The 25,411-nt window shown below is 39.7% G+C and overlaps 1 protein-coding gene across 4 annotated transcripts in view; it reads left to right on the forward strand.

The window, feature by feature from the left end:
* The window catches only part of AKAP6 (A-kinase anchoring protein 6), a 291,212-nt gene that overhangs the window by 105,823 nt on the left and 159,978 nt on the right, over positions 1 to 25,411 (forward strand). For all 4 annotated transcript variants that reach the window (XM_054828350.1, XM_054828353.1, XM_054828351.1 and 1 more), the window contains exons 4-5: positions 1,459 to 3,237; positions 24,495 to 24,617. In XM_054828350.1, coding sequence (XP_054684325.1) covers positions 1,459 to 3,237; positions 24,495 to 24,617 — 1,902 coding nt within the window. The remainder of the gene's footprint in view (positions 1 to 1,458; positions 3,238 to 24,494; positions 24,618 to 25,411) is intronic.

The raw sequence follows: 25,411 nt of genomic DNA on the forward strand, positions 1-25,411 counted from the left end.
ATGTGAAACATGCGCTGCAATCAAGCAAGCTAAGCAGTTAAAGCCTCTCTGGTACAGAGGACGATGGCTGAAATATAAATATTGGGGGGCCTGGCAGATTGATTATATTGTAGTCCCACAAACCCGCAAAGGCAAGCAACATGTGCTTACAATGGTGGAAGCAACCACTGGATGGCTGGAAACATATCCTGTGCCTCATGCCACAGGAACACTATCCTGGGCCTTGAAAAGCAAGTCCTGTGGTGACATGGCACCCCAGAAAGAATTATGTTAGACAACGGACTTGTTTCTGAAACAACCTCATAAACACCTGGGCCAAAGAGCATGGCAAGTGAGTGGGTGTATCACATCCCCTGTCACGCATCAGCCTCTGGGAAAATCAAACAATACAATGGACTGCCAAAAACTCTGCTGAGAGCAATGAATGAGTGGTGGGACCTTCAAACATTGGGATACACATTTAGCAAAGGCCACCTGGTTAGTTAATGCTAGGGGCTTCACTGTTCGAGCTGGCCACGCCCAGTCAAAACTTTTACATACTGTAGAAGGGGATAAAGTCCATTACTTCCCATAAAGAATATGTTAGGGAAGACAGTCTGGGTTATTCCTGCCTTGGGCAAAGGCAACCCCATGGAATTGCTTTTGCTCAAGGACTTGAGTACACTCGCTGGGTAATATGGAAGGATGGCGAAGTCTGATTTGTACCTCAAGGGGATTTGATTTGGGGTGAGAACAGCAAATGATTTAAATTGTATGATGTTAATTGGTACATAATACTGCATGTTATCACTACTATGATTGCTATATGCCATAACAACACTATTACAGTAAGAATCACCCAGATTAATGAAGAATGAACTTTGATGAAACAGAGCAATGTGCAGAAGTGATGAAACCACAACTGGCTTCAGCAATGAGCACCCAGCAACCTCCTCAAGACTGACATCTTCAACCCACAGACTATGAGCATGTACCGCACCAGATACACTAGCTGCAAGCTCTGGATGCAGCATGCAACAATCCAACAGCACATACCATCTCTCCTACCCTGAGAGACTTATGATGGATGGAGCCCAAAGTCATGGATGAAATAAACTCTATGGACATTTTAGAGGGATGGCTCATAGGCCAAGGGAATGATATCTGCGTGTACATATCAAAAGACAGGAAAAGTGATGGTGATTAATTGAAATGTATTGGGAAGTATAGGACCTGGGCATGATGTAGATGGTATGGAATAAGTGGTGGGTACTGTCGTGGTTTCATGCCATTTTTCATTCTCAAATACTTTGGAATGGTTTGCATATCTGCAGGGTACTGCAAAAACAGGCAGGTCAGTGATGAATGCTTTTCTAGATGTTAGGCAGTGAAACATAGAAGCTGATAGTTCATTACTTTGTGTGTGCTGTATATGAAAATCAATCATCTTAAAAAGTACCATTTCTTTGTCTATTTCAGGACCGTCTTGACTCTTTAACTGAAGTTGATGATTGTGGACAGCTGACCATCAAATGTTCTCAGAATTACTTGTCACTGGATTGTGGTATTACTGCATTTGAACTGTCTGACTACAGTCCTAGTGAAGATTTGCTTGGTGCTCTGGATGATATGACCTCTAGCCAAGGGAAAGCAAAACCATTTGAATCCTGGAACTACAGTGAGATGGATAAGGATTTTCCAGGACTTATCAGAAGTGTGGGTTTACTTGCAGTAGCAACTGATTCCATTGCTTCCCAGTGTAACGAAGCATTAAATGAGAAAGAAACCCACTTACCTCTTTCAGCAGAAGATGGAGAAGAAAGCAAAGACAGGAAAGCAACACATGAGCTGTCGCTAGTATCTCCTCCTGCAAACTCCTCTCTTTCTAAAGGACCTTGCTCTGAAGATGGTGTTTTACCTACTGACAGCAAACCAGTTTCCACATTAAAGAAGCCAGAATGCAATCTTCCACAGCACATCGGTGAAAAAATCAAACACTCTCACTGTGAAAACTCAACTCCTAAGAGGTCCATAAGAGACTGCTTTAACTATAATGAAGACTCCCCTACACAGCCTACATTGCCAAAAAGAGGTCTGTTTCTGAAAGATGATGTGTTTAAAGATTATATGGAAGCCAATGATTTAAAAAGGCAAATCTCTCAGTTAGTTAAAACTGAAATGAGTAGAAGTACACCCTCATTGTTAGATCCACCAGACAGGTCCAAGCTTTGCCTAGCTTTACAGTCACCCTACACTAACAGTCTATCTGCAGTTAGTCAGTCATATGATTGCTTAAATACAATAGGTGATAGAAATCTTGAGTACACAATAAATAATCACTTTAAGGACAGTTCCATAAGTCTAGGGAAATCTACTTTCTACAACTCTAAAGAAAAATCAAAGCACAAGAAGTCTCGTGACCCTCCAGAGAAAGTGAAAGCTGGCAGAACAGCTGGAGGTACGTGTAAAACAGCTGCGCCAATACCGGTCAAAAAAAGAGGACGTTCTCTACAAAATGGAATTACTTCTCATAAGTCTCAGTCTCTGGAGGAGACGGAAACAGATTCTTCTGCGTCATCAGATTCTCACAACCAGAGAGACCCAAATGGGCAATCACAAGGTAAAACTGAGCCTTTTAGTTCACCAACGCGTAGCCAAAAGAGTGCTTCCTCAGCTGGTTCTGACCTTACCAACTCATGCCCTCTTCTACTCGGAAGAAAGAATAATAAAAGCTTCTCCCCAACACCAAGCTATACTCAAAAAACCAGTAAAGATGGTGAGGTCTGGTACGGATCTGATGAATATTTAGCACTTCCTTCACATCTCAGACAGACTGAAGTATTAGCTTTAAAACTAGAAAATTTGACGAAGTTGCTGCCCCAAAAGCCCAGAAGAGAAACCATTCAAAACATTGATGACTGGGAGCTGTCAGAAATGAACTCAGATTCAGAAATGTATCCAACATACCAGACAAAAAAGCACAAAAAAATGGGTAGAATTTCACCAAGCTCTTCAAGTGATATAGTATCCTCCTTAGGTGACAGTATTGAATCTGGGCCTCTTAGTGATATTCTCTCTGATGAAGATCTTTGTATGCCTGTATCGTGCATTAAAAAATACATTGAAGAAAAGTCAGAAAGGACTACTGTCACTCAGCCCACTGAGACTTCTGCCTCAAATAAATCAGCTTTAATTCATCAACTGATGCAAGATATACAACATCAAGAAAATTATGAAACCATATGGGAAAAAATTGAGGTAAGGCAATAATCCTATGTTCTGCTCTGTTCTTGATAAACCTATATATGGAGATGGAGCTGTGGGCAGAGGTGGAGTTGCTTTCTTTTAATGATGAAAATAGTCTCATCTAGTGACTGCTAGAAGTAAAGAACAGCAGCGATCATTGTAATTATAATAGACTGCAGTTAACTTTTAACTATACAGAATTTTCCTAAGTTAGTTTACTTACACCAATGCCTTTAAACTTGCCAAAACATTATTTTATCAATAGAGCTTCTCTTTGCCAAGATCAGGTAGGTGATATGTTATTTTTTGGATGAAGTGAAAGATAAACATTGGAAAATCAGGGATCTTTGTTGTATTTGAATGAAGCTATACTTAATGTCATCTGCCTATTTTCTTTATAAAAAAGAATTGCTTTAGTCCAAGAATAGAGGAATCATTTTCTTGATTCCTGTCATATCATATATAATAACCACATTTATTTTTAATCAGTTCTCTTCCCTTGCAGTGATTATTTTCCCTCCAGAGTTGGTGGAACTAAGCATAACATCTTTTTTCTTTTTTCTTTTCCTTTTTTTTTTTCTTAAATAATCCTTCCTAAATAATGGCAATTTAATAGTGCAATATGCTAGAGCAATAATGGCAATATACTATCCCATTAAACTTCAGATGAGATGGGATTTCATTCTTGGCTTCTGGCATCACTTCTTCAGAAGTAACTCTTCTTTATAAAGTGGAAACATGTGCAGTAGTTAACATTACGAGAGATTTTTTAGAGAAAAAAGATAAACTTTGGAAAAGGAAGTTAATTTGAATGAATAATCAAATAAGGACATGGCCATCTCAATAATATAATTATTAGCTTAATTCATAGTAAATTTTTGGTTTGATTTTCTGGTGGGTTTGTCTTCCTGGCCATTGTAGAGAACTCTCCTTTTCAGAATATTTCGTGTCCATCCTCAAGATAGTTCAGTAAAATGGCTGTCAGAAACGAAAACTCCATCTCTGCTAGGTTGCAAATTCCTTTAAAATTCACAAAAGATGCATTAAAGGGCAATCTTGGCATCTAAATGCTAAATCTGGTATCTGCATTATCTTCTGTGTTATCAAGCTCTATAAGAGCTAAGAAAAAAGCAGGACTTAGTTTTATAACTTCAGTAAATGCTTCTTATGATGTGTGATTGCTATAACTTTTGAAGACATTGCAAGTATTATGACTAGTAGAAAAGTAGTTGAGCTAGAGATGTTTGAGTATAAAGCCAGGGTAGAAAACATAGAAAGAGAAATGTCTTTTAAACAAAGAAGGGAGCAGCAGCTGTCAGCCTTGAAAGAGTCAGCTCTAAAGGGCAGCACTTAATGATTCAAGTTGTTCCCTCAACTGGGGTTCATCTTCCGGACTCTGATGAAAGAACCGTCTTCATAAGTGCAAGCTGTTTCTGTGCTTAAGTTTGTGTAGTGTTCAAAATTAGTCCAGATGAAGCTGACAGATACAGAGCCCTTCATTCTGTGCAAGCAATAAATCCCATCAAAGCTGCTCGTGAATACGTAAGATGCTGTCTTTCAAATGATACTGTAAGAGTCTGTTTAAGGAATAGAATTGTTGAGTGTCTTAGGGACCAGCTCCCTCCACTAGGCACTGACTAGCATCCTTTTGGCAAGAAGCAGGTGGCAGAGAGACTTTTTGCATCCCCCTATCAAATCATCATGTTTATTTTTCTCAAACTTTTTGAAAAGGTGATTCTCTTTTTGGGGGTCATCTGTCTTTGTGCAGCTGCAGTTCAGTCCTGCCAAGATGGAGGAATAAGAACCAGCTGTAACTACCGGCTGCAGCTATAAACACCCACTTCTTCTCCATACCCATCCTCTCTTCACCTCCTCTGTAGAGAGGACTGAGCTCCTGACAGCAATTAAAGGTAGTTAGCTGTTCTCTGGCCAGGGTAATCCTTCAAGCTAGTGGTTACAGCTGCTGCTCTTGTCCTTGAGGACTTTGCTACTGCTGATGCTGCTGCTTCTACAATTTCTCGGTGTTCCTGGTTGTGATGAATATTTGGGAAATGTTGATCACGGAGCTCAAAAATAATCTTATGAAGTAAGTTGTGGGAAGGGGGTCAGAGTAGAAGAAGGGCTTTAAACAGGGTACCAGATGTAAAGAGCACTGCTAGGAAGAGAGAGCGAGCTCAGTAATCCATGCCCTTAAAAGCAGCACACAAGAAAGTTTCCTATTTATTTCATGCAGAAAGATGTACGCTAGCTACAGTAAATGGCTTGAAAATGTACTTCCTGAATGGTGAATAAAAATAATCTAGAGAAAAGTTTTGAAATGTTTTGCAAAGCAATTGTAGTATTGTAATACTTTAAAGAAATATAAGGTTTTCCCAAGCTGCTTATTCACCTGCGTTTTTCCATTGTTGCTAGTAATTATATCTTCTGCTTGTAAGGCTAGTAAAGAACTGATTTTTCAGCTCTTACCAAAGTAAATCCTGCCTCAGTAATGCTGTAGTGTCATGCTGAGGTACTTTAATTTGACATAAGTAATAGAAAATTCTTCCCTAACATTATGTTACGAAGTTTTGTAAAGAAATCTACCTAAAGATACCATACCTGTGTTACGACTGAGTCCTTTCTTTTGCTAGATCTCCTGTTTCACAGTTTCCTAAGCAGAGTATCAAAAGTGTACCATTGCTTTTTTAATTGTCGTTTGGCATTTACATGAATTCTGGTATTTAATAAGAATTCTCCAACTCAAAAAGGAGTTCCTAATTGCATAAATGCGTGTCTTAGCAATAATTCAATACTACTTCTGTTGGCGGTAGTTTTGTGCTAAAAAAGTTAGATCTGAAATGAGAACTTAATTAAGGACAGAAGAAGCATGCTCATGCCCATTAGTAATCCAGTTACACTGCCGCAAACATCTAGCCTAATATATTTTATTTATTGAGATTGTAAAATAAAACTGAAATAACTCAACCTTTCATTTTGGGATAACAACAGCTTAGAAATGACTGGCAGTCTCAAAATCATTGAAAGTCATATTTCAGCTAGGTAATAGGGCAAGCAAGGAAGTCTCAGTATTTTGTTATGACAGGAATAATTTTGAATTAGTATAAATCTGGTAATATCTTGATAGCAAGCAATTTGTTGAACACATGCTAAAGCATTTATTGGAAGCCTTATTCATCTCAGTTATATGGAGTCATGGGCAGAAACTGCTAAAATGTAGTTTTTCATACTTCCAAATTATGGACGTGTCCTTGCACGGGTATTATCATGCTGTTAATCTATCTGTCTGCGAACAGAATTCTGCTTGACTGGCCCATTTGCTGTTATATAGGATCACTTCCTTGCTTTGCAATAAATATGGCATGCTCTTGTCATATTTTGCCTTGCACTGTGGCTATTCTTTGGCATATGCTTCTTATACCTTTAGTACTGGGTACCTCCATTCTGGCGTACATAACAATTTCTGTGGTAGTTTCTTGTATGATTCAGAAATTACTTTTTGGAGTTAAATGTGAGAATAAGCGATACCAAGTTCTGAATGTTCCTCTTATTGTTAAAGTATAGTTCAGCTTTTACTTGTTACCCCAAATGAACTTTTAGAATGCAGATTAAGCTCTGTAGTTTCTGTTATACTAACTGGAGGGAAAAAAGATACAACAACGTAATTCTCACCGGTAAAGTCAGTAGAGTTCTTTGCCGTAAGAAGATGGCTGATTGCCACTTACCGTACGTAACACTAGGCCTCCATGGTATCAGTTTCAGAATGCTTTAGGGTTTACTTTCTGTAAGAAAACTAAGTTTTCCTTAAAATCATACTAATAATTGATTTTTTTCCCCCCCATTTTTTACGTGAAAACTGAAAAATTGGAAGAAAAACCTGATTTGGGGCTGATCTAATGACAGCGCATTTTCAATCATCTTAAGTGAATAAAATAATAATAGCAATAATAAACCTTGTTCAGACGGTTTTATCCCCTTCTCTCTAGTCAATACTAGATTGACTATATTGACATCTTTGTGCTGTAATCTGTGGTCACTGATAATCCTATTCTACTTGATTTTTGAGGGCACTATTACAAAGGATAGAAATGTAATCATTTGCAAGACACTATTTAAATGAAGATGCGTTTGCTTTGCAGGGCTCAGGGTTAATTGCATGGAGCAAATTGACGATTTTTTCCTGTTTTATTGCAGGCTCCATTTCTGTAACAGGCAGCTGAATTTCCTCTGAAAGAAGCAATTTGATATCTATCAATCCCATCTTTTTAGCTCATCACATTTCATGAATTTGCCCTGACCTTCATTGGCTCTGTATTTTGTCTGAGGAGCCCAGTCAGCCTTGGCACCGGTTACCCACCTTCTTGACGTGCTAAGGGAATAAAGTAATGCTGCTGTGCGTGTTGTTCTGCTCTGAATTAGAGCATGCCCCAGGGATCCTACAGCAAAGAGCCGGATAAAAGATTTTGCTGCCTTCCAGGACCCAGTCAGGGATGCCCTCACCCTCGTGCAACCATTTGTCCCCTCTGAACCCAAGATCCCTCAGTGGAGCCGAGATTAAAGACCCCTTTTCCAAATTACTGGAGTAACGAGAATAATTTTCCTGTCTGGGAGGAACTAAGGATCAGTGCAGTCTGCAAAGCAGGCTGCAATATGAGAGCTAAACTTGTTGGTGTGACAAATAACTTGTGTGCTTGGGTGGGAAAGATTTGCATAAAAAAGGTAGTCACAAAAGCTGACTAAGCAGTAGTCTTCTGCAAATGGTATGATGGACTTGGTAGAGCAAGTTTGTATTGGAGATACGGCTGGGAGTCCATTTGGGAGAGCCAGTTGATTAGAAAATATTTGGAGAACTGACACAAAGGGGAAAGAATTTGCATTGTTTAGATTGAAAAGGGACCGAGTTGCTTCTGGGCAGAGAAAGGACTGAAAACACACTAGTTCAGTTAATGCAGAACCTGGATTGCTTTGGAGGAAGCAAAGTTTATTTGTTTTTAGAGGAGATTTTTATCATTAAGGAGAAAAGCATGCATAGAGGACAAATGAAGTTTGGGCTGCGGGGCTAAGGTAGTGAAAGACTAATAGGAACTGATAACGCTGATAGGGCTTGGTAACAAAGAAAAAACATAGAACAGAAATCAGTGGTGACAGAACAGGTAGCAAAAGCAAAGATAATCAACAAGGAACAGGGCTGGCTTATTTTGGATTACCAGATAAAGGATTTTTAAAGTGTTGTAGTGCTCCACTTAGCCTTCTTGCTTTCAATAACTTAGTAACAGTGCCTCCAATGCTGACCCTCTTAAAATAAATGGATTGCATATTTTTCCTAATAGATAAAGTGCTTGCCAAATTTTGTTCACCTCTGAATCTTACTATACTGCTTCATACGATTTAGATTGAAATAGTACTCTTGGTTGATGACCAGTTTATAAAAAACAATAAGTGAAAGAGGTATCAGATCCAGAAATTCCTTGGCAACTCTGCAGTTTTCTCAGCAGTCTTGCTGAATTGTGCAGCATAATCGAAAATGTCACTTCACATTTTGTACTGAGGTTGTAGTCAAGTTTGTGCTTTGCCGGTTTGAGTCTGATGACACTCCCCTGCTTTGAAAGCCCATCCCTCACTTTTCAAGCTGGTTAAACTATTATTAAGCAGTAATGTAGTACACATGTGGAACCCTCACTTTTACTAGACAAATACTTCTTTACTAGAAGAAGATATTGAAATACAGTGAACCCTCTGTTTCTCCATAACACTTAGCTCCTAACAGTTTGCTTGAATTTTAAATAGCTCCTCCAAGGACATTCACTTTTCTTTGGCATTTGCTTTACCACAAATAGTCGGAGTGAGTTTGTCACGAGCAATTTTTGCAAAAGCAGCAACTTCTATGTAAGGTGTGCAAATTCTGAATTTGTAACTTTACATCTAAAACTAAATGCAGGAATTATGCTTCCTTAATGAAACACATCTATTATGAAGCATATGCTTGTTCAGAACTGTTTGAATTTCCAGTGTAGAGACCTCAGAATCATTTAGCAGTGAGCAGTTTTAGATCAGGGATTTTTACGTTCAGTATTTGGCAAATCATTCCAAATAATTTGGGGGGGGGGGGGGGGAAGAGAGAGGGAGAGAGAGAAATAGAAAAAAAATTGCTCACAAATAACTTAAGTAGCATTGATTTGAGGGTATGTCTTGACTAGTATTTAGAACTGATTATAAGGGATATGTCTACATCCAGTGTTTGGCTCACATCTGATGTGAGACCTTTGGCTGCAAAAAGCATCCCGATTCTCTCTTGTTGTGTACATAGTTGGATACCACCTCTCAGGTCAGGGATGGCTACTAACAGCTCAGATGAATGGAGGAACAGCTGCTTTTTCATACATGATTCTGTGAGCCCTCCTCTTCTATTCTAATGCAGTCACTCAGGTCAGCTTTAAGTGACCACTGGCTTTCCAAGCCAGAGTCATGTCTTAGTCATCTGTATCAAAGCCTAGCCACAAGCCTGCACCAGACCCATCCATATTATTGATTCATGAACTGGAAACTTTCTAGAAATTGGCCAAGGATTCTTTTTAACTTCTGGATCTCTGCTAATAGGCAAAAGGGTGCAGCAGAGCTGACAATGGGGAGAAGGAATGGTAAGACTGCAAGAGGTGGAGTTCCTGCTCTCACTGTAGCAAAGGACAGGCTCGAAGGTGAGCAGTGGGTGCCAAGTCACCTACTGGGAAAGTCAATAGACGCTCCAGGTAGAAAAGGGAGACAGCAATAACTTGGAGAACTAAGAAGTATCAACTTTAAGATGATCTTATGATCGACACCTTTCTATCAGTGCAGAGCCACTCTTTATTGTCTGGGATTGTTCAGTGCTTTCAGTTCTCTCATGGAGGTAAAGGGACTCAGAAACCACTGAAGTAGTTTTGGAAGCTTTCAGTGATGGAACTAGCTTTCAAAACACAGAGTCCAATTGCTATTGGGAGTTTACTTCAGGGTGCATATGGTGGTTTAAGAGGAATGTTTTTGTGTTGTTCTGGACTGAATCCTCTAACTGCTGTCTTATAGGGGTCAGGTACTGGGGAGAGGGTTGGTTCATTGTGAAGAGTTTGAGTTAACTTCTGAGCTACCCTGTTAACTAGTTACTGTACTGATTTTAGGGCTCCTTGAAATACCACTATTATTAAACAGGAAACTATTAAATTTAAAATTGTGGTTTCTAATATTCCCTTAAATATGGTAAATATAGAAGAGTGCAAGAGAATGCTCATTGCTTCATATTTTCATAGTGATACGCCTTTCCCAATATTTTAAGGTCTAGCTGTTCTGTTACATAATATACTTAGGCTCTTGGATACTTATGATTTATGTATCTTCTGTGAGGAAGTACAGGATATTCCAGAAGCATACAGTATACCCAAATCATGCTTTATTCTAAATATTTAATTATTTAAATAATACATTGTGTCTAGCTTCCACCTAAATCAAATTCCAGTCTATCTACTGTTGTTGATGCATCATTGCCTTAAAATGTGTACATGCTGGAGATGAATCAGAGCAAGAGAAATGTTCAAGGGTCTAGAGAGGATTAACCTGAGAAGAAAGATCAAGTCCACTTATGTAAGATTATTGCATAACTCCTCAAAATATGTTCATATCTTTTTCTTCTTGCGTATCTTTATACATTTTGACAGTGACTGGTTTTCATTTCTTCATCCCTTCCAGTATGTTATGATCAGGAATGAAACATTAAATCATGCTGACTCTTAAATCATAGTTGTCATCATTACGCATCAGAGTGAATATAATTTGTGGTAAATATGGACAGGAAAGTGTCTCTCAGAGGCTTGTTTCAGACTAGCTGTATGCTTACACAGGTATTTGAAAGTTATCTTGAAAGCAACCAGAAAGGAAAAAAAATGTTTTCTTGTCCTTGCTTTACATTTTGGAGCACAGATGACAATTCTCACAAAGAGCTGAGCTGTCCTTAGCAAATCAAACTGGAATCTTATCTGAATATTCCTTTATTGTTAGCAAAGGCTTGTTTCGAACGCTGATTCTTATGTGGGTCAAGTAAGGTTACCAGAATGAGGGCTAGATTTGCCTCTGGTTTCCCTCGGACAATGTTCGGAAACTCTCCAGGCTGACAGAGGGAGAACCAACAAGCAGATTTTTGATAGACATTGTACATGTTCAAGTCACAATAACTTAATATTACTAATTGCTTTTTCCCTGCTGATGCCAGCATCTGACTACCCGAGTGTTTCCTCATTGTGTTCTACGGGACTAAAGACACACAGGGTAATTTAAAATGTAAATACTGCTGCACTATTAGCAGCAACTGAACTATAGCAGCTAGCATAATATTGGCTCAGGTAAGTCCAAACTAGGGTCAACTTCATCTATGCAGGGCAGCGCAAATCTTCTATAGCTCTGTTGAGATACAGAAAAACAGAAAAAAATAGCAAATTTGTTAGAAACAGCAAAGCTTCCGGGGTTAAAAATAAAGAATAAGAAGAGAAAAGACTAGAGATTGTTTTTATTTTATTCTGTAAACATATCAAAATTTTGGGATGCCAAAAGTACGTCAGAATTAGGGTCCAAAGAGGGTGTTCTGCTAGAGACCATTGAAAAAAGAAACTATCTAGAAGGGAAGGTAGATGAATTAGGAGGCAAAAGAAAAGCAATTAATGGAGGAACTAATAGTGACAGTATTTCTTTGGAGACTGCAGGTGAACAAGAATCAAGCGCATAGCAGGAGGTTAAATTAGGAAATGAGACGAATAATAATGGAGTAAAGAAAAGAGGTGGTGAATCTTACTCTCTCCTCGCTGCTGCCATATTTAGTGAATAGTGGCAATCACCATTTCCCCTGTTTTTAAACTCAGAAATCTTAACTGTAAAACAAGTTCATGGGTCAAAGAATTATAATATCTCCTGTGAGGTGACAGGCTTAACCTCTTCTAACCAATTAACCTTGAATAATAGGAAATGCTGAATTAAACGTTCTGATTTTGAGGGGGAATCATGGTCATTATATCTTAAGTCATGTGAATGATATAGCAGAGGTCAATATATTTAGCAGTTACCCACAAGCAAACAGCATCTTCTATTTTAGTAAAAAGTGATTTTTTTCCTTAATTTTTAAAAAGTTTTAGACATGGTGATATATCGCCCTCTTGAGGCCAGAACTTGTTACTGCACCGATTTTACAGAAATTTTCTTCATTTGCTTCACAAGTGAACGAGACTCACATAACTTTACGAACGTAATTGTTAGAAATTCAGTGATTAAATACATCATAAGATAGAATCTTTCCTCCTTATGAAGATATTTTTTGCTTTAGTGTCGTCTCCAACAATTTTTTTTGCTATTTTATTCCACCAAATTTAATGTTTACATAGTGTTCTGATTTTGAAAAGTAATAGCATGTGTATGCCAATTATTAAGCTTTTAAAAAACATAACCTGCACGTGCACTTCTACAGATTTTGTGAAATATTTTAACAAAAATAAACCCTATCCTCTACAAAAAAAAATTAGAGATGTTGTCTCCCTGCAAATATAACTGCCATTTTAATTCTTATTTATAGAACTATAGTTATATTATTTAAATAAACGGTGTTTAATCCTGCTTTGTGACCATCAGGCCAAGAATATAGTGGCTTTCTTCCTTTATCTATCCCTCACTGGCTAACTTACTGGAAATGAATTCAGGGTTTTTTTTAAAGGCACTGAAAATCCTGTGGAATTAATTTTGTGCCATTGGGTAAAGGTATACAATTTGGCTAACTTCGTTCTTTCAAAGTGATTTGTTCTTTGTTTGGGAAAAGGTGAAATTTTTGGCAGTGCCCAAATCTCTGTTTAATTGACATCATGTCATAGGGCCACTCTGATCTCAGGCTACAGAAGCAACCATGATGTATGTATATCAAGTGCACCTTTCAAGGAATTAAATGCTGGGAAATGAGGGTCATTTCTAGCAACTATGAGATCAAAGAGTAAAGAAATGTTGGGACTGGTTAGGGGAGGTACCAGCGTGGCTCCGATTGAGTGTCCTCCGGTGCTGCCCAGCGTGCGTGCAAGGTAGCAGCTGACCCTTGGCAGAAGTAACAGCTGCACAAGGGCGTTCCACCCCCCCGTCCACTGTCTGAAGTCCAAATACTCAAGGTATGCAAACCAAGGAATGACGGTCATCCATAATTGTCTGTTTTTCAGAGCAGAATAAAGCTGTATACTAATATATTACAGAGGCCATTATATGGAAAAATTGCAAATGAAGATTAGTTTGTCTTTTGGAAGTAGTTCAGCTCATAATCAATACATACATTAGCTGTAAAACAATCTGAAAATAAGGTATGTTGCCAACACAACATTTAAAATAATTATTTGAAGAGGCAATGCAGTACTTCCAAGTACCCTTACATCACTGTAAGTTGCTTCAACATCAATAGTTATATTGCAGGATTTTTAGAAAAAGTGCATCAGACAACTAGCTTCACTGAAAATTAAGATACCGATTATAGACTCCCATTAACCACAGAGCTTGGATCAAGGTTGCTGCACAACAAAATGTTCATACTGAAAGAATAGGGACAGTTCTGATAAGGAGATTTGATTTTAGTTTTATCTGTAGAATAAATAATAAATTTGCACTTATGAACAACAAGTCCTGAATTAACTTCTACATTTTCTGTTCTAGTTTAGAGTTGCTCAGAGTGGACAAAAAAAACCATAAACATTTGGGACTGTGAAATAAATGTGAATATCCTGCAGCATTGCGCCACTATCATTTACACAGGACGTAGCAACTCATTTTGGTGCCTGGTATTTTTACCAAAGGCAGGCCCCTCTCCTGTGCTGTGCTCAGGGTCCCTCCAGAATCCAGAAGCTCGTTCCAGCTGCTGCTGCAGAGCTGAAGTTCCCCTTTCTGGGAGTTACTAGCATCCTCTGGGCTCAGGCAGATTTATTTGCTGTTCCTGTCCTTCCCTTGATACATCACTGGCTACACATTTCTGGAGACACTGTGTTCATAACTCGCTCCCTGGTTTACCAGCCCAGTGAAACGAGTATGTGACCTAAAAACATTCACATCTCTTAGCTGATCTCTAGATATGGCAAGTCTTTGACATAGACAGGGACACATGAGGCTATAATCTAAAAAGGCCTCAATTTAGGATATTTGATGCTGTGATACATAAGAGAACTGTACTAGAATATGTTTTGGGCACCTATCTTTATTCCCTAGCTACTGCTTAGGACTCTTAGATTTTATTAGAGAAGAAATGACTCATAAAAAAGTTATTTTAAGAGTAGTGAGAGTTTCTGTGAGACACGACCAATAACAGGCATCGCTCTTTGTGAATAAATATATTTTCAGAAACAACATGTTCAATTCTAGTAGTATGATTTGGATGATCATTCAGAAGTTTGTACATTACTCAACACTCAGTCACAATATCATGGTTGCTGACTCTCCGCTTTTAACTCTAAGAGCTTTTGCCTGCCTGTTTTATTCCCAATGACCCAAACAGCATCACACTTTTTTTAACTAAATAAATAGAACTATCTTGTTCTTTGCTTATATGTCCTCCTCCTCTATTTTTCTCTCTGTTTATGCCCCATTTCCTTATCACCTGTTCTCCCTTCCTGTTTCTGTCTCATTTTCAGGGCTCTTGGTATCCTTTAACTCATGTATTTCTCCTTTCTGCTGCTTATACTGTTCACTCCATAGTTTCAATATTGTTTCCTTGGGAACTTTTCCCAGTCAACCTCAGAATTTCACACAGGCTAGGGATGCTGAAAGAGATGAGTGCTAGAAACATGTGAATACAGATTTACAGACTTTTCTGACAAAAGCCAGTATTGATTACAACAGTGGAAGATATTTACTACTTTAACCAATATACCTGTGTCTGCATAACCCAGTGGTGATAAAACTTATTTGTGCAAGAGCAATGGGGTTTTTGTCAATATTACTTTCATCAGTTTGAGAGGATGCTGTAGCTAGCTTGCAGAATGGTTTTCAGGCGGTATAAATTGTCTCCACGAGAGGGCTGGCGCAGGCTGCGTTCCAGCAAACGCGATCTCTCGGAGGCCAGGCTGCAGCTCCGGCTTTGCCGCTGCCATCCGGCACTGTGGCCTGCCTTGGAACTTGAACAATTTGAAATATTGTCTCAAAAATAACTAAGATTCTAATTAGTATGCATGATAACTTAGGAGGCAGATAAGCAAAATTATTTTCTGTCATCTAGAATGTGAAGGCTTATGTAAAATTTTTCCATACAAAAAAGGATATGCTAATTTACTTATTTACTTGATTCCCAGGAGTGCTTTGAATCTCACACCACTTTTGAGATACAGCACTGGCCTCCTGTATTTTCTCGGCGTGAACTCTGTCCTCACCTGAATGAATGCAGAGGCTTAAAACCTTATCTGGCTTTGTGCCTGTTAACGTTACATCTCAGGTAGGAGGCATGGCCACGTCAGTATGAGAGATCAGCAGCCATTTTGTATGCCTGGCATTCTTGCTATCAGAGCAGATGGCATCTCTGGAGGTTTATAACCAATCCATATTGCTGTTAAGTTCATACCAGATGATTCTTTAAATGATGGATGAATCAGACAGTCTTTCCTTTCTCCTTCCTTCTCTTCACTAGTCCTCTCCACTCTTGAACACTTGCAAAGTCACAATGATGCTGGTCTTTCCTATGCCACTATATGACATTCATATGCATACCTGTCTTGACCTTGGGGCTACACAGATCTCTTCTCCTCAGCAGTGTCCTTCCAGCCTGTGGATTTTGCTTCTGTGGTTCCAGGTGTTCACTGATCCTTCAGAAGGCAGGGGGGAAATGTTACCAGTGGTGTTGGAAGCTTGTCTGCTATCTAAGAATGTACCTCTCAGGAACAGGGTTTAGGAAGCATTTGGCTTACTTTTCCTGTATCTATCTTTGCCCCACAGACAATCTGCTGATGCTAAGAATGTCCCTTTTTAGATCTGTCCTGGTTCTGGCAAGGATAGAGTTAATTTCACAAAGAGCCAGGATAGGTGAGCCGAGCTGGCCGGGGGCTATTCCATACCTTGTGACATCATGCTCACCATAAAGGGGGCCGGTCGGGCAGGGGCGGGTTCGGTGTGGCTCTGGGACAGGCTGAGCGGCCGGTCGGTCGGTCGGTCGGTCGGTCGTCGGATCGGTAAATTGTTCTTTGTTATCACCCATTGTGAATATCTGTTATCAGTACTGTTGTTGATCGTTTCCCTCTCCCTTGCTGTCCCAGTAAACTGCCCTTATCCCAACCCTCGAGGCTTTGCCGTTGTTTTTTTCTGTTCTCCTCCCCATCCCGCCGGGGGAGGGGTGAGTGAGTAGTGCGTGGCACCCAGCTACCGGCTGGGGCTAAACCACGTCAAGATCGTGTAAGTTTCAAATAGAAGTGGAGGCCTTGTGGTAGTTCTTTTAAATAGAAAGCAGATCTTCACCTTGAGCAAAAGGTAAGACAAGGCATAGGGTAAAGAAAGAATTATGTTTGTGGCATGATGGAAAGGCTTAAGCAATCTACAGAGGTACATTCAGGAATGATTCTTAATATTCAGATTAGTGTAACCTGCTCTTTGTCTAGAAGCAGAAATAAAGTCAACAGTCCCATGGGGGCAGCGAACTTTTTATTACACAATCAGGTTCACTGTCTTCAAATGTAGTTGGTTTTAATGGATTGAAAAACAACACTTTGCATCTTTCTCTGTATCACTCTTTGTAAGCCTGTCCTACCTTTATGGTTCAGGCTCTTTTACCTAGAAGGCTTTAGGAAACTAAGAACATCTTTAAAATCTTGTCTGCCATTCCTGCTCTAGTCAGAGCAGTATGGAAAAATAGCTTGGAAATGTTAGCAAAATCTGTTGATTTAGTAGTGGGCCAAAAGGTCCACAAAAATTAAGAGTACTCTATCATCAACTTTTAGGGACAAAGCTAGAACTGAGTTTGTGACCATTAGGGAAAATGCATTCAATAGTAATTTCTAATTCTGTGTGTGGTAGTTGGGCACAAAGCCTAGAGGGTGGCACTCATGAAAGATTTGTATAATTTAACATTGGTCTTAAAAAATTATTAACTAAACAGTATATAGTAGAAGACGAAGATGTGTCTTTACATGGATGTCCGCTAAGAAAAGTATTTAACCTTTATCTTTTCCTTGTTTGGAGGGAACATTTAATTCACGCATTCTCATAGGCTGGGCTTGTTGAGTAAATGTGCACTTCTTTAGCAGAAAGCTGCTAAATTTTATTTCTGAAGTGTTTGTGAATGAATGTATCCTGAACTGCATACTAAGTATTGCCATGCTACTGATGTGTTTGGTCAGTTGTATGTTTCTGCGAGGTCATTGTCTGCCGCAGAATCTTGACAATATCACACAAAGAATATTTTCCATTGTGGCATCTTGGTTCCTTGGGGATCCCTAACATCTGTACTGCTAATGGTTTTATTGTTGCCTCTGGGTCTAACTCCAATTAAACTTACTGTGGCAGTTTGTTTCAGCCTCATCCTCTTGAGTACCTGGATTTCTTTGACTTACCTTTGCCTATGAAGAAAGTGCACTTTTATCCTTTTGAAAATAAAGTCCATGGGCAGGAATGCGTTCCTCCTGAGACTAATATGCAAGTCCTTTTGTGGTTAGACAAAGGGTTTTCTTAATGCATTCTGTGATAGAAGTGCCCTTAGAGCCAGCCCATCCTTGTACACAGACCCCTCTGTGAGCTCAGTCTTTTTGTAAATCGGGAACAAACTTTACAACACTGTCTGCTTGCAACAAAATTGGACATTCATTTTTAAGCACACAGACTCATAACCAATTCTTTTAAGAAGAGAACTACCTTTGTGTAAGAAAAGGGAAGGTGGAGAGAAAAAAGGTCTGGGGTAGTGATTTAACAAGCACTGTTGTCTGGTGCTTCCACACTGAGGTTTGTGGAACACAGTAGGCTTTCCACCATCACTCTTTACCATGGCAGATGATTTTAGTATGTTTGCATTTAATAGTTTGTCACATCTCTCTTATTCTGATTTTACTCTTAGTTCAAGTCATTAGAAGGGCTTTATACTTTTGCAAATGCAATGACCAGAAGTGCCTTCAGTATAAGCCAGCATGTATGTTAAATGAAAATGTTAGACTAATAAAACTGAGCGGTGTTAACAGCTCAAAATTACAAGCCAAAAGGTATCAAAATAATTTTTCTACCTGTGCCGCGTAAGCACAGTAATTCTGGGATTTTTTTTTTTTCCATAAAAAGCAAAAATAAAATTTGGTCTAGGATGAGGGGCATAAAACTTTTCATAATAGTGTTAATTGGATGCAGTTGCATCCTCTGTGGTTTATGGCATAATTTTGGCAATGTTAATGCTAGCTTCCTTAAGTGTACATATCCAGATTCTCCATCTAAAGGAATCTCACATCAAAAATATACTAAAAACATCTAAGATACTGCTGCTTTTAGAATACACCAAAAAAAAAAAAAATTGCTTTGTTTAATATAGTAAAAATTCCATGTTTTCACGTTCTTTTTCGGTAACCATAAATGTGCTGTCCCTTAGACTAAAGCTCAAAATTACGGAACAGGGCTTTAGTCTGTTTCCATTCTAAATGTGGTCTAATAAAAGCTGGATTTGTAAAGTGATAGCTGCAGCTGAGATGGAAACTTCCTCCTTTCCCATTCCATTCAATTAATGAAAGCTGAACTTCAAAGTCCAAATGAGATCATTTGAAGTGCTAAAATTATTGAACACCAGAACTGTTTACTTTCCTATCTGACCAAAAAAAAGAGAGCCTGTAATGTAAAAGTAAAATTAAACCGCTGAAATGAAGTTCGGAAACTTTAAAAGTTCTAGTGCAAGAAGTGGTGTTAGCTTAGTTGAGAGGCATTTGTGCATAATTTTAAGTGACTCACTTGATAGTCACACATTTTTTTCATGACTGTGACAGTAAAAGCTTTTCTGGGAGGTCTTAGTTGTGTGCTATTTAGAAAATTGCAATCCAATGAGAATATGTCTGAGCAACACCCCTGAGAAGCTTAAGAGCATATCATCAGGGACTGGAGCCTTTCCACAGTATCACAAGCACTTACGAGCGCTATAAGCTCAATGGGAAAGTGCAGGAGGGGACTGTGGAAGCTGGAGAGACGCAGGGGGCGAGGAACCTGGGTTGTGTCAAGAGGCATTAGCGGGGTGCAGGTAGTAAGCAGTGAGGTGTGCTGAACAGTTGTCGTGAGTAAGGAAGAATATGCAAACACGATCCAGCAAAACAGGAAAAAGGAATGGAGTCAGGCACAAACTGCTAGGGATGCCAAAGTCTGCCTATTTGTGTGTTCATTTTAAGTAATTAATTTTTCTGACACGCATTTGGGATAGACAGAACACACACAGCCCTATTAAAAGTAATGAATTACATGTGAGACTTGACCACCTCCGTAGGCCTTCCCACCATGCTCCAGGGTTTCTTGCACGGGCAGCACAGCACCACAGCTGCTCTCCCGCTCTGTTAGCCCACGTGCCAGACACAACCGGGCTGCCTAACCCAAGATCCTTTGACCAGCTGCACTGGGTGCAGGGAGCCCTGCAGCCCCGTGCAGCAGCTGGGGGATCTGTATCTTTTGTATGCCCTTATATTTAATAGAACACGCTTCCAGGTGCACCCTTCCTCGGCCCTATATCCACACGCGGCTCAGAGCTGATCCATCCCTGCCCTTTTTGTGTGACTATGCAAGTGAATTCTCATGTCTTGTGATTCCAAAAAATTGAGCATTCTGGTCATTAATGAGGAAGTCTCAGGATATTTAGTTAAATCCCATCAAATTTATTTTTAATTCTGCAGTTAAATAATTAATTCCTTAATTCTATAGAACATTTGAATTAAGTATATTTTCATTATATAAGACACCAAAGCAGACACACTGAGTTACAGCTTTTTTTTTTTCCCTCAGTACTTACAATTGTCTGTCTTTTTCATTCTTATCCATCCAGAGCAAATAGAATTAGACCGCAAAAAATAACTTTGTACATGCCAAATTTCAAATGAAGCCATTTTTGCTCTAGCTTTGTTCAGGGATGTGTGATTAGAACTTTCTTCCTCCCCCTAGGAAAATCTATAAAATTTTCATGGAACAAAATGGAAAGGTGAATGTTTAAAAAATTTCTGTGCAGGGAATGGGAAGAGCTTTATCATTGTTTGGAAACTTTACCATACAAGTTGCTACAAATCATCCAATAACAACCCAGAAACATTTGTTTCTGTACTAAGCAGCATAGAATAAGAATAGCTTTATGCTGTGTCATGTAGGGGCTTGAGTTTTTTTAGTAATGTCTAGCTTGCTAGCACAGTACAAAACTATTACATTTGCAAAACTGAACCAGCTGGTCAAAAGGCAGAGACTGGATTATACTGGTGCTCTTTTTTTTTTTTTTCCTGTTCTGTTCCCCTCTTTTCTCTCTGAGGAATTCTTGGGCAGTAATTTTTAGCTTCAGTGTGGCTGACTATGGGTTTTCAACTTCCCAGAAGTTTTCATGGAAAATACAATAGTTTAATTTCCTATTACCAAAGCATGAGTTGGGTAGATTTTACAGTATTTTCATTATAAGTGCGATACTGTCTAGATCAGTCGAAATCAGCATAGGTTCACTGAAGTTTGTACCTGTTCAAACTCTTTTCCACCTTAAGAATGATGAAGAAAAAAAATCTAGAGAAAGAAAAACCGAAGTTCAAACAGAAAGAAGCAGAAAGGTAACAAGTGTCTGGGAAAGGATGTAAAGTGGTTTCACGGGCATCTTATAAAATGAAGAAAAAAACCTGAAAAATATCCTGTATTGGTCAAAAGTTGTCATCCTATGAATTTATTTCTTTCACTGAGTACTCCTGGATTTGTATTTAGGACTGTATATTAAGCCGCATCATTTGTTTTGATACAATTTGTGTTGTAATCTGTGGGGGTTTTTTTCAAAGCATAGTTTCATGCTCTGTCAGAGTCTCACAACAGATCTTCTGTATTGTAAAACAACAATTTTTCCCCTATTAGTTTTTAGAACTTACTTTGTCTAAAGCTTTTATTTAAAACATATATTCTGGGCAATACCCTAAATGATGAACAAAGCAACTGTTACCTGCATGGGCCAGCAGAGCAGAATCCTTCCTACCAGAGCTAGGCTACAGCTGATGGGGAGAACCGGCCTAGATCTCAGCGCTTGTCAGTAACTATGTCTTCACAAAAAAGTCTGTAACTCCAGAGGCGCTGCAGTTGATTATATTTGCATAGGTTTCAATTTCCAATCCGGAGCTGCCTCCCAGGCAGGGATGAGTCATCGAGCTGGTGGCTGGATGAGAAAGGTGGCGGCTCCGTCCTTGCTCGCTGCCATCAGGCTGTTAAAATAAATAGGATGGAATTATAGGCACCGCTATGGGGAAATAAAAAAAACCCTGAAAACAAAAACCACCCCAAACAACACCGGGGCGTTGTTTTGATCATTAGTTGTGACGAATGAAGCAGGAACCGCATTGTTACAATTTAATCTTACAACTGGAGATAAAAATAGTTTCTCTTCTGCGCGCCTTCTAACGGCTTAAAACACTCCGCCTGTAATTCTGCTGCGACGTCCGTCGCCAGAGGGATGCCCCGGGTTTGTTTCCCTCCCGCCGCGGAGCGTGTGCCCGGCCCGCGCCACACCGGGGCTCCGGGGGGGCCGGCACCTCACGGGCAGCGGACGGGCGACGCCGGGGCCGGGCGCGGGGCGGCGCGGCGCCGGCAGGTGGCGCTGTGGGCCCAGGCACGGCGCGCGGGCGAGCGGGCGGCGCTCCCTCCGCCGGCGGCCCCGTGCTGCCCGGCCTTCCCTTCCCGGCCCTCCGCTCTTCTCGGTTTCTACAGATGTGCTCTTTTGAATGGTTTCAATAAAATTTTATTGCCGTTATTTGAAAAATAGTAGGATTATTGTGATTTGTGCTGCCTGGCAGAGGAAAATCCCCCGCGGCAGGGCCGGGGCTGGCCACGGCTGGTGCTCCCCTCCTGCTGTGGGGCACCCCTCGGGTGCCGTGTCCCCAAGCCGCGATCCTAGCGTGCAGGGGACACTGGTGCCTGCAACTGTACCTCTTTTTTCTCAGATAACCTGCCTCATTGGGGTTCTGTAGGAGACTGTATCTATATTTTTTTCCCAGGCCCCCGAACTAGCCCCCAAAACGTTCCTTGTGCCCCACCGGGGCCTGCTCGGGCCCACAGCCTACCTCATCTGCGTGGCGAGGGGAGGTGTGCCAGGCTGCTGGAGCCCGTTGCTTGGGAGCGTTCAACTGCCCACGTGAAGTAGCAAACGTTAAAAAACATGGACACCTTTTGTGAGAGGGTAGAAGTAACTCGGTTGCTGGTAGTCGCTTTTTGTACTGGTGCAAGCCTGCAATGTGTCTGAGCACCCTTCTGAAGGCATACAGACATCGAGTACTGCAGGCAGATGTTATACGTGTCTGTCTCCGTAAAATACATGACGCATATACAAGAGAGAGCCTTTCTTCATTTTTTTGCACTTACCATATCACCTTGTCTCTCAAGGACAGCACATTGCTAAAATGCAGGCAGAGATTTATTGGAGGGACTAGAAGGACTTTACTCCTCCTGCTCCTCTCCCTCTCAGCTCACGTCTCCCACTCTTCTGCCAGTCTGGCACCTCTTATGCTCCTCTGCGAGCTGGAAGAAAGCAAGCAACAGAGCCATCTTGCCCCTCTTTGTCCCGTGGCTTGATGCAGGGAACTTAGCGCTTGCAGCATGGCCTGCTGCGGGAGAGGAGATGCAGCTACTTTCATTAGTTGTCCCAGATTGGAGGCACGTCGTCTCAGGCACTGTATCCACTGTTTTTCCTGTCTTCCTCCCCCCTTCAGTAAATGCTATCATACCTGCAGTATGCACTGGAGCATCCTGCCAGAGGCTAGCTTCGGTTCAGAAGCGCTGCCACTTCAGCTGGAAGCCAGGAGGTGATTACTGGACCCTGCTTCTTCACACGCTGTTGGGCTAAAATGACCCTGTTACCATGAACTTTGAAGGAAGTGCAGCTCTGCTCGGTCTGAGTTATTACCATTGCGCTTTGCGTAACGCAGTTGTGCGCCAACCACTCAAACTCCTGTTTCTGTCTCATTTAGAATTCCAGTTTCATGTGCAACTTTAGAGAAGGGGAGTTGGGCTCCTGAGTCACTCGGGAATCTTTAAAAGTTTTGTGCTTAGCTTGCTTTTAGCTATCTGAATGGACTAATAATTACCAGAAATCATTCTGTAAATAAAGCAGTGAGAGTGAGATACTGAGTATATATACCAAGTTGTTATTCAACTGGAAATTAAAATTCTCACCATACTGCTAAATTCATAGTTAATAACTAATAATATAACCAGTATTAGACCTAACAATCTAGTCTTATGGTGCTTGTAATAGATGGACATTCCTCTTCAGAGCTAATTTTCAGGGTGCTTGTAAACATCACGGTCAGTTTATTCCATTTACTCTCTTGCTTTGTGGTAGATAAGACCAGTAAAATTGTCTGTACTCAGTATGTGCCTATAGTATCATCCAATCATCTAAATTCAGGGGCACTATTTTTAATCAGACAATATAATTGGTACTAATCTTGAAATAAATGGTGCTCCTGAGAAGCAGGAGCTCCTGTCTTCTCAGGAGCACCATCTGTGTGGCTCATATGCAATCAGCAATATTTATATTAAATGCTATATATTCTGCCTCTCCTACTGTTTGATTTCTTCTGAGTCTCATCCTATGAATCAAAACAGGAATCACAAGACCCAAGTTCTGACAAGTAGTTTCTTCCCTCAGTCTACTGATGTATACTTTGTTAATGCAGCTTTGTTCAGTACTTTTTTCAACTAATGGTGCTCATGCTACACCCAGTCTGCCCAGTGCAAAGTCTTCAGCTCAATTTTCATTGTAATCTATATGCAGCTTTTTATATACCTCCCTCGTACCGTCTAAAACTTTGCTGTTCTCTCCATTTCGTCACAGTCATATGGATCTCACATTGTCCTGTCACAAAATATCGCCTTATATTATCTCCAGCAACACCTTTCTGCTCCTCATTTTCTAGAAGACCACTTGCTAATTGTTTTCTTCTTTGCATGCTTGTAAAAGGAAAAAAATTACTATACAATACTCTCCTGGCTAAAAACAAAACAAAACAAAAAAACCTGTACATTTTTCAGATTGCCATTTTACTAACAAATGTGCTTTTCTTGTTCTTTCTTTTTTCATATCTGGTAAGGGGTTTGTAAGCAAGCTGGATGAATTCATTCACTGGTTAAATGAAGCCATGGAAACAACAGAGAATTGGACTCCTCCTAAAGCAGAGACAGACAGCCTTAAACTGTACCTGGAGACACACTTGGTAGGACAAGATTATACTATGATTACTATCAGTAATTGAAGTGTTCTGCTGTGCTTTTTACTTGATTATTATTTTTTAATTACTAGTGTGCATCTATATTTTAATGTAAGATTTGCAGCATTACAGTTTATTTTGATAAAAATATCAAATTATTTTCTGTATTTCAACGGTGTACTGATAGCTTTTAAAAAATTAAATTAAAAGCCAGAATTACATTGCAATTCAGAAATTATCTCCAAAACTGAAAGAAAATGGCAATAGCAAAAGGAGAAAGGATAATGCCTTTTCTGCTGGTTATTCTAGGATTTTTACTACACTGTAACATAGCAAAACTCTTACTAGTAAGGAACTCTTATTCTCCCACAGTTTTAATATAGTAACAGAGTAATTTAAATAAAATATTTGAAATAATTATTTCAATCATTTCACTTGATGTGCATTTCTGTCATGTAATTAAAACAACTGTCACTAACCTTGTTCTTGTGCAAAAAGCTAAAACATTGGGTGGAAGTAGAAAACACTTGGATGAATAATTTTCTGAATATATTAGAGGCTAGAATTATAGATTGAGTAATATTTGAAAAACCTCATGAGACTTTCACTGAATTCTTCCAAGAGATGTTTCTGGTTATGAGGAGGTGAAACAAAGACCTGAATTAAACCAGGTATTAAGTTTTCAAAAGCAAAATTTTACGCTGTAGGTAGAGAATGGAGATCAGTATATGCAGTTCAATGGGTAGGTATTTTAACAGGGAAACTACTCTATCTGGTAAAAAAAAAAAAAAAAAAAAAAA

This window comes from Grus americana, chromosome 5 (assembly GCF_028858705.1).
Source record: "Grus americana isolate bGruAme1 chromosome 5, bGruAme1.mat, whole genome shotgun sequence".
NCBI classification, from domain to species: domain Eukaryota; kingdom Metazoa; phylum Chordata; class Aves; order Gruiformes; family Gruidae; genus Grus; species Grus americana.